The sequence below is a fragment of the Podarcis liolepis genome (genome assembly GCF_965112155.1).
Source record: "Podarcis liolepis genome assembly, chromosome: 9".
NCBI lineage: Eukaryota > Metazoa > Chordata > Lepidosauria > Squamata > Lacertidae > Podarcis > Podarcis liolepis.
In genome coordinates, this window is record NC_139564.1 from 59,491,075 (window position 1) to 59,509,552 (window position 18,478).

At 43.1% G+C, this 18,478-nt stretch overlaps 1 protein-coding gene across 1 annotated transcript in view; it reads right to left on the minus strand.

Annotated features, from left to right (window-relative positions):
* GABRA4 (gamma-aminobutyric acid type A receptor subunit alpha4) overlaps nt 1-18,478 on the minus strand; it is a 64,123-nt gene that overhangs the window by 12,829 nt on the left and 32,816 nt on the right. Inside the window, exons 4-8 of the mRNA XM_083459997.1 lie at nt 18,018-18,238; nt 17,840-17,922; nt 16,359-16,502; nt 13,422-13,574; nt 5,150-5,409 (exon numbers count right to left, since the gene is read on the minus strand). Of these exons, the coding sequence (XP_083316123.1) occupies nt 5,150-5,409; nt 13,422-13,574; nt 16,359-16,502; nt 17,840-17,922; nt 18,018-18,238 (861 nt within the window). The remainder of the gene's footprint in view (nt 1-5,149; nt 5,410-13,421; nt 13,575-16,358; nt 16,503-17,839; nt 17,923-18,017; nt 18,239-18,478) is intronic.

Here is an 18,478-nt window from a genome sequence, read left to right on the forward strand (position 1 = left end):
TGTGGAACGCCCTCCCTTCAGATGTGAAGGAAATAAGTAGCTATCTTATCTTTAAAAGACAACTGAAGGCAGCCCTGTTTAGGGAAGTTTTTAATATTTAATGCTGTATTGTTTTTAACACTCGATTGGAAGCCGCCCAGAGTGGCTGGCGAAAACTATTATTATTATTATTATTATTATTATTATTATTATTCCAGAATGTTCCGCTTTTCCTTAGGATGTCCCTATTTTCATCAGAGAATTGTTAGAGGGTATGGAGTTATGCGACCCCCAAGCCAATGAGATAAGTAACAATACAACCTTTAGAAGACATCTTAAGTTTCCTGTGTTCCTACAAATGGATTAACAAGCCTAATTCGAAATGTCACCATAAGTGACCTTCAGATCAATCTTGTTGGGTCTGTATTTCCTATCACGAATCTTCTAAGGCTTCTTCTCCCAAGCTACACTCCACCTGTGTATTTTCTTTTCAATTATCTTCAAACTGCATACTATAAATATCAACTCCTGCAAGCCAATTACTTCTTATGACTTCACCCCAGCAAAGAAACTCTGAACCTAGAAGCAATCAGAGGCGAAATGAACTCTTATATGTAACCCATTTTTATTTCAGATGAAATCAAGTTTGTTGCTGGAGTGGAGAATAGGGCCCATGAATTTTGCATGATTTTCCAGTTCGTGGAAACCAATTATTCACTTGTTGCCTCAAAAATATGGGTAACGAAAGAAAAACAATTTAGATAAAGCAGCACGGCAAGCTTTTGTTTTAATGCTATTATTTCATGAGAAGCTGGGGACAAATAAAAGAGGGGGAACCTGGGGGGAAATGCAAGAAAGGGTGATTGCTTTTGCAGTGCCCATAAGGAAGGGGCTAGTAAAACCAATGTAGGGCAGTGTTTGTGCATATACAATGAAGTAACCAAAGTTAAATTAGCTTACGAAGGGACATGTGAAACTTATAGCCTTTGGAGGCCTGTTTGGAGAAGTTATTGCATTGGGTTAACCAAGAAAAAAAATTTAATTGCTTATGCTTTAGGCCAAATGTTGGTACTTGCGGTGGAAAGAGCGGGGGCAGGGAAGAGTTTAATTACAGAAGTACAAGTAAATCTCAGAAGCAACCAGAAGGTTTAAAATTATTTCCAAGCCCCATCAAACTCTTTCATTACATTTGCATTCATATCACATGAGACTGGCCATGGATGGCTCTAACAGGGTGCCATTGCATTCTGCTTTACAGATGACAATCCTTTAACTGAAGAAGACCTCTGTCTGAAGGGCAGCCTGGCCCAAGTCCAGTTTAAAAATGAGGAGCCATAAAAACTTCTGGGAAATGATATATAACGAGATGAAGAAAATGTTGAAATATACATTTATTAAAAAACCAGAAGCATTCTCATTAGGCATTGTAGGAGATGATATAAATAGAAATGATTGTAAGTTGTTCTTATATGCAATGACAGCAGCAAGAATCTTAGTGGCATAAAAATGGAAGCAAGAAGAATTACCGACGAAAGAAGAATGGAGGATGAAATTGATGGACTATGCAGAACTTGATAAACAGGAAGAATTCGAAACATTTGTAAGTTTGCAGGAAGTTTTGTAAGGGGAACAATTTGAACTATTGCCTTATTGAACGAAAGGTTGGCATTGGTTATGATATGAAGGTAATATGAATTTAAGAAATGCAGGAGAAATTATAAAAACAGGAGATCATCAGAGGAGCTGATGGAAGTCCAAAAGATTGTATAAGAGGTGGGAATTTGTAAAATGTATGGCAATATAAATGTTTTTAAATGAATAAAAAATTATTAAAAAATAAAATAAAAATGAGGAGCCATAAGAAAGGAGAACAAAGGCTTTGAAGTTGCCCATCAATAGCTCCTGAATAGGCATGTGGGCCACCTTGCCCCAGTCTCCTCCACTGCGGTGAGATGTGTTCTTATTTAAATTATAGTAATTATATCTGGGGGGTGCGGGTGGCGCTGTGGGTTAAACCACAGAGCCTAGAACTTGCCAATCAGAAGGTCGGCAGTTCGAATCCCCGCAATGGGGTGAGCTCCTATTGCTCGGTCCCTGCTCCTGGCAACCTAGCAGTTCAAAAGCACGTCAAAGTGCAAGTAGATACCGTATTTTTTGCTCTATTGGAGCACCGGACCATAGGACGCACCGGACCATAGGAGGGGGAGAACAGGGGGGGAAAAATCTTGTTCTCCCCCTCTAAAACAAGGTGTGTTCTGTGCGTTCAAGGTGCGTTCACCCGAAGCCTCCAGAGCCCAGTTGGAGTTCCCGCTTGGCTCTGGAGGCTTTGGGTTCCTTTTGACCTGCTCTTTGGGGCTGGTGGGGGGGAGCGCTGCTTTCCCCCACCACCAGCCCAAAAGACCAGGTCAGGGAACAGCGGGAAGGCGGCGCTCCGCCTCCCCGCTGTCCCCCAAGCTTGTGGGGCTGGCGGTGGGGAAAGCAGTGCTTCTCCCCCCTGCCAGCCTCCAAACCAGGTTGGAGAACAGTGGGAAGGCGGTGCTCCGCCTCCCTGCTGTCCCCCAGCTTGTGGGACTGGCGGTAGGGAGAAGCGCTGCTTTCCCCACCACCAGCCTCCAAACCAGGTCGGGTTTGGAGGCCACTATCCACAAGCCTTGGGAGCCCGGTGGCCCAAGGCTTGCGGATAGCTTCCTGAAGCCTGGAGAGCGAGAGGGGTTGATGTGCACTCACTCTCCAGGCTTCAGCGAAAGCCTGCATTCGCCCCATAGGATGCACACACATTTCCCCTTCATTTTTGGAGGGGGAAAAGTGAGTCCTATAGGGCGAAAAATACAGTAAATAGGTACCGCTCCAACAGGAAGGTAAACAGCGTTTCCGTGCGCTGCTCTGGTTTGGTTCGCCAGAAGCGGCTTAGTCATGCTGGCCACATGACCCGGAAGCTGTACTCCGGCTCCCTCGGCCAATAAAGCGAGATGAGCACCGCAACCCCAGAGTTGGCCACGACTGGACCTAATGGTCAGGGGTCCCTTTACCTTTAATTATATCTGGATTGACATCTATACATATACATTTTCATATTATATGCAAATCCATGTCCTTTTCGCTTCCTATTTACTTATGTACTTCTTCTTTTCTGATGATTTAATATGGGGCAGTCAAAGTGCTTTTCCTTTTCTGCTCCCCACTTCCTTTTTTAAAAGCTTGCCACCACATCAAGCATCATCTTGCCTGGCTGCAGCAATCTTGTGGCTTTCCTGGGAATAAAATACCCTTGAGAATGATGCTATGTTATCATTCCCAGGAGTATTCTTCGGGGGGGGGGAGGTGGCTGATCCCAAGGGGAGACTTTGAACACTGAGTGTGGGGGCTGGGAGTGAAGAAGAAGGAGACTAGAGCTCCATGACATGTAGGATTTATCAGCCCTGTTGTGTCTCTCTTCTTGGCTGATTGGCAAAGGAAACTTTTCCTCTTGTGATGGATCGTAAACCCTTGTTCCTCACTCCTGAGCTGAGCATGCGCTGGATATGTCAGCTGTTCTATTGCTGTAATATTTTGAGTCTGAGTGTAAAGTACATGCCCAGCCTTTTCGGCCAGTTCAGATGGTGTGATAGCACTTTGATGATGTGGCTTTATCTCAGGGTCAGCCTAAATGAGCTGAGGCTTCATTTTATACAGCAATGTCTCATGTGGATGTCTGCTTCCGATAACAGTTTAATGGAGGGTAATTTCCTTCAGATGCGTCAAGTGAAAATAAAAGCCTCTGCGTTTCCTGTTCATTTTATCGCACCCTTAAAACATGGCACTAAACAAGGACTGTATACAATTCCATCTCTGCCTGTAGTGTCCAATCCACTTTCTTAGGACTGGGCCAGGGAAACTTTTTGAGAAAATGCAGCCTGAAGAATGGTCTCGGAAAGGATTTTCCAAAATGTCGTTGACACATGGTAGGCACCAATTTGAAAGATAAAATTGTGAGAAGCCTTCCCAGCTTCAAAGCTTTCTAGCTTTGAAAATCCTAGTTAAAAGTGTACAGAAGAGTCACACCATGAGTCCCGGGATCATAGGTTGGAGTCAGTCCCAAAAACCAACCCCACAGCAAGTCCAGCATCCAATCTTTAAAGTAATCATGGCGGTGCAATGTAGACTGAGACCACAGCATGCAAAGAAGGGAATTTTAATCGTTCCTTTTCCCACTACGATTTCCCCCAGAATCAGCCCCACACCAAGTAGTGAAAGGTGAGTGGAAGCTCCCATTGGTGCCCATGGGAGATTTTTTCTATTTGCTACTTAGAACATGGAGGCGGCTGGGAATGATGGTACAGGAGATAATAAACAAACCTTTCTTCCCCACATGCAGTGATCCTGATCTGGATAAGGGCCCCACAAGCTTACTTTTGAGTTTAAATATGCTACATGGAGCTGCCTTCTCTTTAACATAATCTATAATTTTGACCTTCAGACCGCCTTGCCTATCTAGGAAAATGGCAACAAGGAAGTAAAGCAAAGAGGTCTGGTTTTACGGGGAGAAAAAGAGTGTACAGGGGTATCTCAGTTTTCGAATGTCTCCACTGACAAACATTTCGGTTTTCGAACACCATAAACCCAGAAGTACATGCTTCGGTTTTCGAACACACCTCAGAAGTCGAACATGCCATGTAGCTTCCGCTGAGTGCAGGATCCTGAGGCCTAGCTGCCGGCTGTTGAGTTTTTGGTTTTCAAACGTTTCAGAACTCGAACTGTCTTCCGGAACGGATTATGCTCGAAAACCGAGGTACCACTGTAATTGCTACTGGTGTTGCAGATGCACTGCTTTCTGCCTTAGTAACACTGAAATGATACTGTAGTAACACTGAAATGTTACTGTAGTAACACTGAAATGTTACTGTAGTAACACTGAAATGTGACTGTAGTAACACTTAGTAACACTTAGTAACACTGAAATGTAAGACTGAAGGGAAATGACAAAGAAGTCAGTTTAAGTAAGGGTGCAGTCTAGGCTGTGGACAAAAGTAATAGTCTCAAAGGAAGCTAGAGGACAATGGAAAGCAAGATGGGCTCAAACCACCCTAGAATGGAAGCTGACCATGCACTTCAACCCTGACCCAGCTTTGAATGCACTTTTGGTCAACATTTCACTAGTCACGTTTTAATGCGTATTAAATAGACTAAGTACCGTGGGTGCCTCTTCTGCACAGTTTTCCTTCTGCATGGGAGTCACTGGAACCTCAGGGGCAGATCTCGCAGCCTTCCTTTTGGCTTTCTCCATCTGAATGTTAGTGAAATAGTTGACAGCTGCAAACTCAATCAGCGCAGAGAAGACGAAGGCGAAGCACACGGCAATGAACCAGTCCATGGCAGTGGCGTAGGAGACTTTGGGCAAAGAATGCCGCGCACTGATGCTCAGAGTTGTCATGGTCAAAACCGTTGTTATCCCTGTAAAAAGAAAAGAAGCAAAGCAACACTGCTGCATTTGAGAATCATATCAATTTTTTAAAAAAAAAATCACTCCAATATATTTGGGGCCATAGCCGAATACAAAATGGCGCAAGCTGAAATAGTTTGGAAGTGTTTCAACACTCTCTTTACCAAAGGGGGGGGAGTGCATGTGAGGATTTCATTAAAAAGCATTGAGACAAATGAGACCCCAGCTGAAATTAAAGTGGGGAGGATGAAACACTGTATGAGTGAGGTATTGATTGATTGATTGATTGATTGATTGATTGCAATCATATCCCTTTTCCTAGCCCAAGGAACTCAAGGTAGTGTCAAGGCTGGGTCCAGATGTCGGTCAGCACACAGGAAGCAGAGACTATTGGTGCAGTTAATTCTTTATTCAAGAATATGCCATACAACTTAGCAAAACTCCCAGCAGGACTTGCTCTGCTAGTTCCCAGGACTGACAGTCCTCGCCTTCCACTTCCTCTAAGGCTCCTCCTCTGCCAGATGTTTTCCAAGCAGTCTCAGACTTCGCCTGGGCGCCTGTAATCTCTGCTCCACTCTACACATCACATTGCATGCCCTTGGAGACTAGCAGAGAGGGGAGCTTGTCGCAGTAGGAGAGGCAGACCCCTGGGATTTTTCTGCAGCCTCTTGCCCCCACCCCTTCTGCTTTAGCCTCTGAGTCAGAATAGTTCCCGGTCACCAACTCTCCTTGCTCCCTCTATCCTGCTGCCTCTCAGCCTCCAATCCCTCCTCCCACTCTTCTCCCTCTGACCTCCATCAACTTCCTGGCTCTGAGCCTTCCTCCTCTGGGGTTTCCCATGGGGGTCTCCCACCTGGTGCCTCCTACCACTCTTCATCATCCAGCCAGTCCATGACAGGTGGCATACATGGTTCTCCCTCTCCTCAGTTAATCCCCACAACAGCCCTGCAAAGTAGGTTTGGCTGAGAGGCAATGAGAGGTCAACCAACAAGCTTCTAGGTAGGTTTGGCTGAGAGGTCACCCAACGAGCTTCATGGTCAAGGGCAGATTCGAACCCTCGGTCTCCCAGGTACTAGTCCAGCACTCACTGGAGAGCCAGTGTGGTGTAGTGGTTAAGAGCGATAGACTCGTAATCTGGCGAACCGGGTTCACGTCTCCGCTCCTCCACATGCAGCTGCTGGGTGACCTTGGGCTAGTCACACTTCTCTGAAGTCTCTCAGCCCCACTCACCTCACAGAGTGTTTGTTGTGGGGGAGGAAGGGAAAGGAGATTGTTAGCTGCTTTGAGACTCCTTAGGGTAGTGATAAAGCGGGATATCAAATCCAAACTCTTCTTCTTCTTCTTCTAGCCACAATGCCACACTGACTGTTAGTGTCTAAGTTACTCCAGTGTGGTGAAAACTCTCCTTTAACAGCACCATAACTATTTTAGATTAATGCAGAAGTTAAAACTATGGCCTCACCCATTCCGTATTTTTATTCCTAGCTACTAGAGATAGCCAGGATCCATGAGACATCACAGGAATTAACATGGGGACTGCCATTACACACGCACCCTAATATCATCTGGATAAAGTTGCATGCACTCATTATAAGCACTGAAAACAAATTCATAATTTTACATTAAAATGGAGTCATTACTTCCGTGAAAGAATGCGTAGAACTCTGATTGTGGTCAAAAAAGTTTTCATACTTGAAAATTGATCAAGGTCTTGGTGGACCAGTCAACTGATTATTTTTCCGCCTGTTTTAGCAATTGAAACCTGCTGTGCTATGTGCTGTATGATTTTTAAAGTGTATTTTTAAAGACATACCACCACAGATTGAAACCCTGGGTCCAATACATCTTGTTATTGCTTTTTTAAAAAAAATCCTACTTAGTTGTGGTCTACCTGACCCCAATAGCAATTAAAGTGTTTTATCCAAGGAGGGTGTGTGTGTGTGACAAAAACCTATTTTTTGCAAACCTAAAAGGCTCCACTGAAGCTCAGAGCTCTAAATGACAGTGATTCCACTGCAAATTCTGTTTATGGCTCACTCTCTCTCTTTCTCCACCAGAAGGCAGAGAGGAAGAATGAACTCAATATTGCTTTAAAATAACATGAGAGACTATACATTTTAATAAAGCAGCCAAGGAGACAGCGGTATGTGATCAAATACAGCAGTACAGTGTTCCTCCTGACAGTTCTGTAATATAGCTCTAATGATATGGAACAATCCACTTACAGCTCTTGGACTGAGGCTGCAGCTTGAATTAGTACAGAGCATAACCACCTTGGGGAAAGGCTCTCTGTGTTCTGCAATGCTGTGTGCATGTGTGTGCATGCACACATGCGCTCATTCCAGCAAAAGGAAAGTTGTACATGGAAAGTTTGTGGTTAGACTATACACTTTCAAAACTGTATCTGTGTCACACTGCACACTGGAGACATTATTATTATTATTATTATTATTATTATTATTATTATTATTATTATTATTTTATACCCCACCCATCTGGCTGGGTTTCCCCAGCCACTCTGGGCATCTGACAGCACATATAAAAACATATTTAATGTGGATTCAGGATCACCTGAAGTGTGGGTTTGATATGCACATTCCCATCTGCCATGCAATGCAGAAGAGAATAAAGAAATTAAGAGAAGCAGAGAGGAGGTGACCTCAACATTTGCTAGACCTACACTGGCTTCCAGTACGTTTCTGAGCACAATTGGTGCTGACCTTTAAAGCCCTAAACGGCCTCAGCCCAGTATACCTGAAGGAGCGTCTCCACTTCCATCGTTCTGCCTGGACACTGAGGTCCAGCTCCAAGGGCCTTCTGGCGGTTCCCTCGCTGCAAGAAGCCAAGTTACAGGGAACCTGGCAGAGGGCCTTCTCAGTAGTGGCACCCGCCCTGTGGAATGCCCTCCCACCAGATGTCAAAGAGAAAAATAACTACCAAATTTTTAGAAGCCATCTGAAGGCAGCCCTGTTTAGGGAAGCTTTTAATGTTTAATTGGTTATTGTATTTTAGTGTTTTGTTGGAAGCCGCCCAGAGTGGCTGGGGAAACCCAGCCAGATGGGCGGGGTATAAATAATAAATTATTATTATTATTATTATTATTATTATTATTATTATTATTATTATTATTATTAACTACAGTCCATTGAAATGAGGCTGAGCCCAAGGGATCTTGGGTAAAAAACTGTCATTTCGGAGCAGCTTTCCTTACTCAAGATTGATGCCTCTAACAATGGCAGGCCAGATGCCTCATTAAATAAAGATCAGATACTGCAAATCAGATTTCAGCAGTTGACAGCATCAACAATCTGGCCAAACTGAGGGCACTAAGAAACAATTCAGGGTCGCTGAGGACCATTGGCAATGCACAATAACTGCCCCCCCCCGCCCCCGCCCTGAGGTATGAACAGAGACATGGAATTTGGAAGGTTGCCATGGTAACTGGGTGTGATGTCACAAGAAGAGGTTGGGGTCTTTGGCACGAGGCTTGGGGACAGCTGAGATCTTGGATGAAGGCAGGCCGGGTGAGATACCTTGGACTCCAGTGCTGTACGGCTGTGGGGAACAAGCCCCTCTTGAGCTGACCATGCTGACTAAAGGTGTAAATATGTGTAACTAAACCATATTTCTGAAGACACATCCTAACTCTCATGGGAACACAGGCCCTGGCTGAGCGTCTGGAACCTCCTGGAATCTTGCCACAGCTTAGCAGAGTTTGGGGGCGGCATCCAACCTTTGTAACACGATGCCCAAGTTGCTGCTCTCCTTGCTGTGTCCAGCAGGGCAAAAGTTTGGAGACTTGGCCTCAGATCCATGAGGGATCACCCCAAAGAGTTGCTTCCCTTCTGGCAGCCTCCAAGAGGCAGCCACTTTCCAGATCTCATGCTGGAGAGTTGGGCAGTACAAGCAGAAAACACAGGGGAGGGGAATTGTGTTGCATGATGTAGACAAGGATTGTATCCTACTGGAAGACAATTCCTTTATTTGGGAACTTACACGTTTTATTTTGAAGGGGCCTTTCAGATTAAAATAGTAATTCCAAACATAACAAAAGACTACTGTTAATCCTTCTGATTCTCTCTGGGTATATACACAGAAGCACAGCAGAGAAGTGCTCCCCGGATATTTAATTGTTAAGTATTATCCTATCGCGTATTTCATTAAAAACTCAAGTCTTTTTAAAGAGAGTATCAGATTGCCTAATTGGCATATGAATGCTAATATATTTATGTTGTAGCCTAAACGGTGACTGTTCTTATTCCTCGCGTAATCCAAATAAAACTGGTGACATTTATATTAATGGGAACAATTCACTTTGCTGCTTGGAGGGAAAATGGCAGGATTATCACTTGGCACTTTTTAAGGAAGCTCTTTATCTGTCAAATCTTTCTGCAGGAAGACTACTAGGAATGAAATTCAACCGGGAATATGGAAAGAGAGCATACCCTCCAACATTTCTCCAAAGAAAATAGGGGCATCCTATCCCATAATAATAATTTTATTATTTATACCTCACCCATCTGACTGGGTTGGCCCAGCCATTCTGGGCGGCTTCCAACACATATAAAAACACAATAAAGCATTAAACATTTTTTAAAAACTTCCCTATAAAGGGCTGCCTTCAGATGTCTTCGGAAGGTTTATAGTTACTTATCTCCTTGGCTCGGGGTCACATAACCATACCCTCCAACATTTCCCCAATGAAAATAGGGATGTCCTAAGGCAGGCGTGTCCAAAGTCCATTTCAGGGGCCTAATCCAGCCTGCCGGTCAATTTAATCCAGCCCCTGTGGCAGTATATGTCCTTGGGTAAAATCCTTTAAAAAGCTCAGCAACTTCAATCCTAAAAAAAGTTCAACAACTTTGGCCGGCCCTCATGCATGTTCACTTCATCAAATCTAGCCCTTTTGGACAAGGTTTGGGCACCCCTGTCTAAGGAAAAGTGGGACATTCCAGGATCAGATTAGAAACCAGGACAGCTTCTGTAAATTTGGGACTGTCCCTGGAAAATAGAGACACTTGATTAGTCTGCTTCTGGTGAGTAGAATGGCATAATATTCGCCTCAGACAGAGAAATGTCTTAGCTGGCCCTTGCCCTTCCTCTAGTGTCACACCTAGAACATCTCACTGTTTCGTAAGCATTTTTTGCAAGGGAGGGGGATGATGAAACCCTGATCCATTGTTCATGTTTATTTTACATGAAACTGGCTCACATTAGCTATCCCTGGCTCTTGGCATCAGCTGTACTTATAAGAGCTCCCTATTGAAAACTTTTCACCCAGACAAAAGCTGCTGGGTCTCTGTAAACATTAAAAATATAAAGAGCTTCTTCATGCCTGCTTGAAGATGGAGAAATGTAATCTGAATGGCTACGCAAGACCCTGCTTCTCATATAATCAAATCTAACAAGACAAAGGCAGGCCGCTGGGAGCCTGAAGCTCCTTTGATGGGAAAGAGAACAAACAAAGCAGGAAACACTGAACTGTACTTCTTGGAACGATGGAATTTTCCAAACTTGCTGAAAGACTGCTAGCTGGAAAAAAAATCCATAGAAACTAGAAAGTATTTTTTTAAAGCATTTTCACCTTTGATCACAAAGATCAGCAAATGATGGTTTATTGCTACAAATGTTTCACTTCAGGGTGCGTTCAGATGGGGACTTAATACCACCAATGGTTTATTGGCAACTAGGTTTTTTGGTCCCATCACCTGCTTGCAAATAGAAGGGGAAGAAATGGAGGCAGTGAGAGATTTTACTTTCTTGGGCTCCATGATCACTGCAGATGGTGACAGCTGTCACGAAATTAAAAGACGCCTGCTTCTTGGGAGAAAAGCGATGACAAACCTAAACAGCATCTTAAAAAGCAGACATCAGCTTGCCGACAAAGGTCCGTATAGTTAAAGCTATGGTTTTCCCAGTAGAGATGTATGGAAGTGAGAGTTGGACCATAAAGAAGGCTGATCGCCAAAGAATTGATGCTTTTGAATTATGGTGCTGGAGGAGACTCTTGAGAGTCCCATGGACTGCAAGAAGATCAAACCTATCAATTCTGAAGGAAATCAGCCCTGAGTGCTCACTGGAAAGACAGATCCTGAAGCTGAGGCTCCAATACTTTGGCCACCTCATGAGAAGAGAAGACTCCCTGGAAAAGACCCTGATGTTGGGAAAGATGGAGGGCACAAGGAGAAGGGGACGACAGAGGACGAGATGTTTGAACTGTGTTCTCAAAGCTACTAACATGAGTTTGGCCAAACTGCGGGAGGCAGTGGAAGACAGGAGTGCCTGGCGTGCTCTGGTCCATGGGGTCACGAAGAGTCGGACATGACTAAACAACTAAACGACTTACTCCTGGGAGTAAGCCTCACTGGGTTAGGTGGCACTTCCAAGTAGACACTTCTAGGCTTGTTAGGTAAATAAGGGAAAAAATACAGGCTGGCATTTGGATGACATTGTGTGGAGCTCAAGAAGCTTGCCTGCAGGAGCAGCACCCATCCTACAACAAACAGTTCTCTGGCAACACACACAGTACAGCAAACACATTGCTAAATGCTCATCAGCCTTACTTATACAGGACAGTCAAAGGCAACAATTTTATTTAAGTTACCATGGATCACTTGCAACCTTCTGAACTCCACTTGGTATGGGTAAGCCAACCCCCATCGTAATTGACAGCCACCCACCACAGTCCATTACAGCATAGACATCATCACCTGCCTGCTAGGTGCACATACAAAAACTATCCCACTAAAGATAGTCATGTCAGCCATGGGGGTGGGGAGGGAATCCAAAATTCCTCCAATTTAGAATCCTTTCTCTCAGGTCATTTGTGTGGGGTGTCTGTGTGTGAGGGAGAGTCTCCAACCAACCCTCTGAATCAGGGTTTCCTGAACTTGTGTCTCCAGCTTTTTTTGGACTACAATTCCCATCATCCCTAGCTAGCAGGACCAGTGGTCAGGGATGATGGGAACTGTAATTCAAAAACAGCTGGAGACCCATGTTTGGGAAACACTGATCGAGTCATATTAGGAGTTCAGGGCAACTCAAAAACTTTTGTGACCTTTTGGTTAGCCCAATAAAGGCATTGCCCTAATATGGATTTCTGAATCCATTCCACCATTATTTATTTATTCATGAATTTAATAATCTGCACTTTCGTAGAAATCAAGCAAGGTGGAGTACAACATATAAGGACAAAATCAACAGCAGAGCCATAAAAACATCAATGAAACATCAACGTCATCTCTGACAAAAACTATTTATCAGGCTTTAATTTATTATGGGAACCTGTCTGTGCAGAGACAACATAGGATTAGGTGGGGATAAATCTACACACCCCAAGCAAAAATGGATCTATATCAAAGCACTTTCAGTTCTGTAAAACCTATTACCTTTCTACAGCCTCAACAAGAAAAGGCGCCACTGAAGTTTTCTTTTGTGATTTCTTGCTGGGATGAAATGGAGGAGGGCTAAGTAATACATACATATTCAGATTTCTCTTTCAGATGGAAAGTCCACCCCTGCCAAGCCTAATTTTAACCTCTTTTATTCATCTCTCTCTGAAATGTACTGCTTAATAGGTCTTTTGGTTCAATGGTCTCCACTTGATTAATCCTTCTCCAATGCATGGCAATGCTGAGGTTTAGAAAGATAACTTCTTTAGAAAATTGCTTCAGCCGTATCTGTATTCTCCTCTCCTTTGTCAGAAACCCAGATTTCCCCCTCAGCTCCCTGTGCGCTGCCTCCATGCCGTTTGTCTCCTCTTGCTTTCAGTGTCAATTGGAGCATCCTCTTTCAAATTGCATTTTAATGTGCTTCATTCTAATATCGCGTAATCGATTTTCCTAATTGCTTTTTCAATTCACTCTCGCCAAGGCAGGAGGAGAAAGGGGCCTGTATCAGCGAAGCTGACATTACAGATTCAGAGCCGGAGGGCATACTCCTTACTTGGCCAAATCTCTCATTCAAATCAGTTGGGCTCCTCAAGAAGAGTAAAAAGACATACAAAGTCAGTGGTGAGACTTACCAAAAACAGTTCTGGCAGGAACAGACTCCTTATTGATCCAAAATGAGACTTGGGAGAGGATCACAGTCATGATGCATGGGATGTATGTTTGTATCATAAAATAACCCATTTTTCGTCTGAGGTGGAAGTGTACTGTCATAACGACATATTCACCTTAAAGGGGGGGAAAGCCAAAAGTGATATTTTAATAAGACAACAACAACTTTCAGTACACCCAGATTTATTTTTTTATTTTAACATATTCTCCAGCTACTCAAATAGCATTCAGTTCATTTGACTCTGAAAACATGAAGTTTCACTAAAGTGAAAGAAGTTTCAGCCTAGCTAAGACAGCAGTGGGAGCTCACATGAGTCACTCCAAGCTCCACATAGGCAGAACAGGATATATAATAATAAACAAAAGCCATACTGAGTCCAGGGAAAGTAAGTAGATCTTAAAATACTATCCAGGAGGTGGGATGTAAAACATGAAATAATAGGGACTGTTTGACATCCCTCACGTACCATAAAGATATGTAGGTATACGCTGGAGGGAGGGGAAAATAAGTATAAGTAAAATATTAGCTGTCTGTTCTGATACTGCAGTATCTGGAAAACATATAATTAGCACTTCAGGATTATATTTTCAACAGATGCACCAAGAAAATGTCTTCCTTTCATTGATTATTAGTTTTAGCCAATGAATACCAAGCATAGTTGTTATTCACCAGGTGAAGTTCTCCCATTTAAACCCCATTGAAATGAATGGGGATGGCACAAAAGCACTTCCCTGGGATTGTGTAATTGACTACCCACTCATTTCAGTAGGGCCTGCAATGGAAAATTTTCCATAATAGTGACTGTATGGAAAGTATGCTTGGGACCTTGGGACCAGTCCAATGCTCAAAGCAGGAGGGGGGAAATGAAGTGAGGTGGTTATAGGTCCATCTGAATAGAAATGGAATGGCTCTCTATCCTACTTGGAGTCAGGCTTAAAGGTAAAGGGACCCCTGACCATTAGGTCCAGTCATGACCGACTCTGGGGTTGCGGCGCTCATCTCACTTTATTGGCCAAGGAAGCCGGCGTACAGCTTCCAGGTCATGTGGCCAGCATGACTAAGCCACTTCTGGCAAACCAGAGCAGCGCACGGAAATGCCGTTTACCTTTCCCGCTGGAGCGGTACCTATTTATCTACTTGCACTTTGATGTGCTTTCGAACTGCTAGGTTGGCAGGAGCAGGGACTGAGCAACGGGAGCTCACCCTGTCGCGGCAATTCGAACCGCCGACCTTCTGATCGGCAAGTCCTAGGCTCTGTGGTTTAACCCACAGCGCCACCTGCATCCCTAGGAGTCAGGCTTAGGGCCTACCAAAAAATGCTGCACAAGAACAAATGAGTTTCAAAGCCAAGACAGTAAAGAGCTAAGGATTATCAAACATATTGAAGGCTTGCATGCCTTCTCCCATGCTCATGTCCTAGTCTACAGAGCCAAACATAGTTGACCAGATGTGTTGTAGTTGGCCACCTGCCTGTCACTGTTTTTCCATCCCTGTTTCTCCAGTCTAGGGCATGCATTAAGAACAGGAGGTTTATTAAGCCCATGGTGGGTCAGGTCTGTTCCAAAGTGCAACTGTGTGCAGGATAGAAACGAACCAATGTTCTTCATTCCACACAGTGAAAAGAAATTGCCTGCCAAAACTCAAAGCATGATCAAAATGCTCAATTAATTGCCTCACTTCCGCCCATCTTCTCCTCCCACGTACCACCCACCCACTTAAAGGAAAGCTATAAACAACCTGAGCCTTCTGGTGGAAATTCTGGTATGAAACCATCATTTCAGATTTGGGCTGCTATTCAAACTCAATTTTAAAAGAAGTGGAAGGAAATGTATGTTGCTGGGAAGTCCATTACACTCCAGGATCTAGTTGTTTTATAATTACCATATTTTTTGCTCTATAAGATTCACTTTTTCCCTCCTAAAAAGTAAGGGGAAATGTGTGTGCGTCTTATGGAGTGAATGCAGGCGAATTGCTGCTTTCACTGTGCAGCGATCCCTCTTGCTGTTCTGGCTTCTGAGATTCAGAATATTTTTTTTCTTGTTTTCCTCCTCCAAAAACTAGGTGCGTCTTGTAGTCTGGTGCGTCTTATAGAGCGAAAAATATGGTACATACTGAGATTTTTTACCAAGATCATGGAGACACCTTCTTAAAGAGCAATCTAAGAATCTTGGCCTGATATTCCATTATAGATCAGTGATATCTCACTTACAGATAACATCCAATACATTAGGAAAATATTGCTTCATCTTGCTATCAATAACGACACTCGGAAATCTGTCGCCTACATCTGCTCCCTCTGTTGCTTAATTCTGTCGTGATCTCTGTGAGAGCATGTTTCAAACTGCACCAGTAATAGAGCGTTTAGCAATACAATCATATAACCAACCAACAGCCATCATTTTTAAAAAAATGAAAAACAAAAACACCCACAGATCTTAAAAACTGCCACTTCTCACACTGCTGCCTGATGCTATTTTTTATCACTACACAAAAATACATAAAAAAATAAAAAACAACCCAGCAGTAATAGCTGTTATGTTTAACTTGTTTGCTCCAACAGCAATTCTAATAGGGATTTAGTTGGACAATCTGCATGCAATTTGTAGCATGATAAATCACAAAGATCAACACTTGCCAGCAGCACGGCTATGAAAATATGTCGGTAGCTACAATCTTGCATTTTCAACCATTTTCACTTTGCTTTCCGAAGAGAGACAGCACAGCACGCAGCAACAGGCTATCTGCTTTAGTGTAAGCCTGGAGATAAATGGTCAAGGATTTGTCATATGCTTATTATGCCTCTTAGGCTACACTGAGATTTCCAAAACATCTTTGGCTAAAACAAAATTCCACCGCTAACTCCACCCCTTAAGTTGATGATCACCAATTGGATTCTTACCTGTAATGGATTTAACAGTATCAGTGGATGCTGTATGCCCAAGCAGGTCATACTGAACTAAACTGGAAGACTCTTCAGGAACTTCCACTGAATTCTTAGGTCCTTTTGTCCAGGTGTAAATCATTTCACTCTTTGGATATGCATCTGGAAAAATACATACAATTAAAATGTTGGGTCTTAACCTATTCATGCCAACAGGCCTTTGGAGCGCTTCAGTTTTTTTTTTTTACTTTGATTAGCCAGTCACCTTAATAATTATATTTTTATTCTTTTTACTAGGGAGTGAACCACTGCTCAGCTCTGCTTGCCAGACCCACCACTGCCATTCACCCCATATTAACCCCTAGAGCTTCCTCTTCCCACCCCATACAATTACTAAGCTAATTTTTCACCTTCCCAACCCCATTTCTGAAGCAGTTTCTCTCTTCAATTTACTTTGCACTTTACAGCCATTTCCACCTTCACCCCCATATCCATGTCTCCTTCTCCTCTCCCTCCTTCTGTGCAACTTCCTCTTGAACGCAAACTACCCTATTGGTAAACTCCTGAATCTTCCTCAAGCCACACATAGCAATTAGCTTCATTTTCACCTTCCAATCAGTTGTGAAACCACCACCCCATTCTATTCTGCATTTCTTTTCATGGCACTTCTTCCTTTCCCTTCTTTTTTTGCAACACCCCATTTTTACCTGCAGCCCACATTTCCTCCCCCTTCCTCACTTTTCTCAGCTCTTCTTTACACCCAGATCGCCCCCACAGCCATCTTTGTGCATGCACCCCATGATGATATATGTTACTGTATCTTTAAGATTAATAGAATTTTAAGAGCAAGCCTGTCGTTGAACTTGTTCACTTAGAGAAGGTTAAGTTCAGTTGATGGGTGTTGTACACATATGGGTGTCTTCTTGTTAATGAAATATATATATATTCTAAATTAATACATTGCACCTGGAACTTCACGTTGAAGAAAACACATGGTACCAGGAGTGAAATACATTGTACTATGGAATATTAGAGGGCTCCACAACCTTTATCTCTGTCACATGAGCTGCCGAGAAATGGATGAGGGAGAGCTTTGAGTACAGTGAGAAGGGAGAGAGACTTAAAGGGAGGGGAATGGCTATTTTAAACAATAGCAGAAGTTTGAGTAAGGCAGGGATGAAGAAACACTGACAGGAACATGGTGGTTTTAAATAGCAGCACAGCTTTGAGTAAAGCAGGGATAGAGAAACACTGAGGGGTGGTTGTTTTTAACACACACACAAAGTTTTAACAAGGAGAAATGGCAGAGGTGGGTACCACACAGTAGGCCAACACCAAGAAGCCAACTCCCTTCTCCCTTGTTTTAAGCTGCCATTTCTCAAGCAGTCCAGTGATATCCCCTGCTCTTAATTTCAATTGACTTAAGCCATGCAGCTCTGGATATTATCTGACCAGTTTCATACATAAAACGTTAAGTAGAGAAGGTCTGTGTGACTTACAACTCCCAAATTTCAGAGGACAGGCGTGACCATCCATTGGGAAATCGACCAATCTCATGGGGCACTCAGCACTTATGGTGAGCCTATAAGGAACAAAATGGAATTAGCCCCAGAATGATGTGTTCCCTCTCTCACGCAAAGTAAAATAAAAGAACGGAAAGATAGATAAATCAACTACCTCATTGTATAAAGGATGGTACCATTTCTCATGATTCTGAATAGTTTATTTGGGGCTGTCATATTATGTGAGACAGATTTTTTCCCATTCCGGAAGAAAGTGTCTGGTGTCCACACTTTGGTAACCATCAAGTTGTTAAGTCTTAGAATTTCAATGGGACCATCATATCTTAATCTTTTGTCGACCCACGTCTGACGAAAGAAAACATCCATCGTGTATTCCTACAGTAATTTGGAAGAGACACAAACTTAATATGTTTTATAAGCATATCCTTTCTATGAATATCCCTCAAGGACAAATTAGTCACTGGTAACTGTAAACTCCCTAAACACATTTCTATCAATTAAACAGAACTATGTACTCCTTTAATACTTTAATTTTCCACATTAGTCATATAAATAAATTGCTATACATATTAAATCAATCAAAAATAATTACTATAATCTAATAGAATGGCAAGA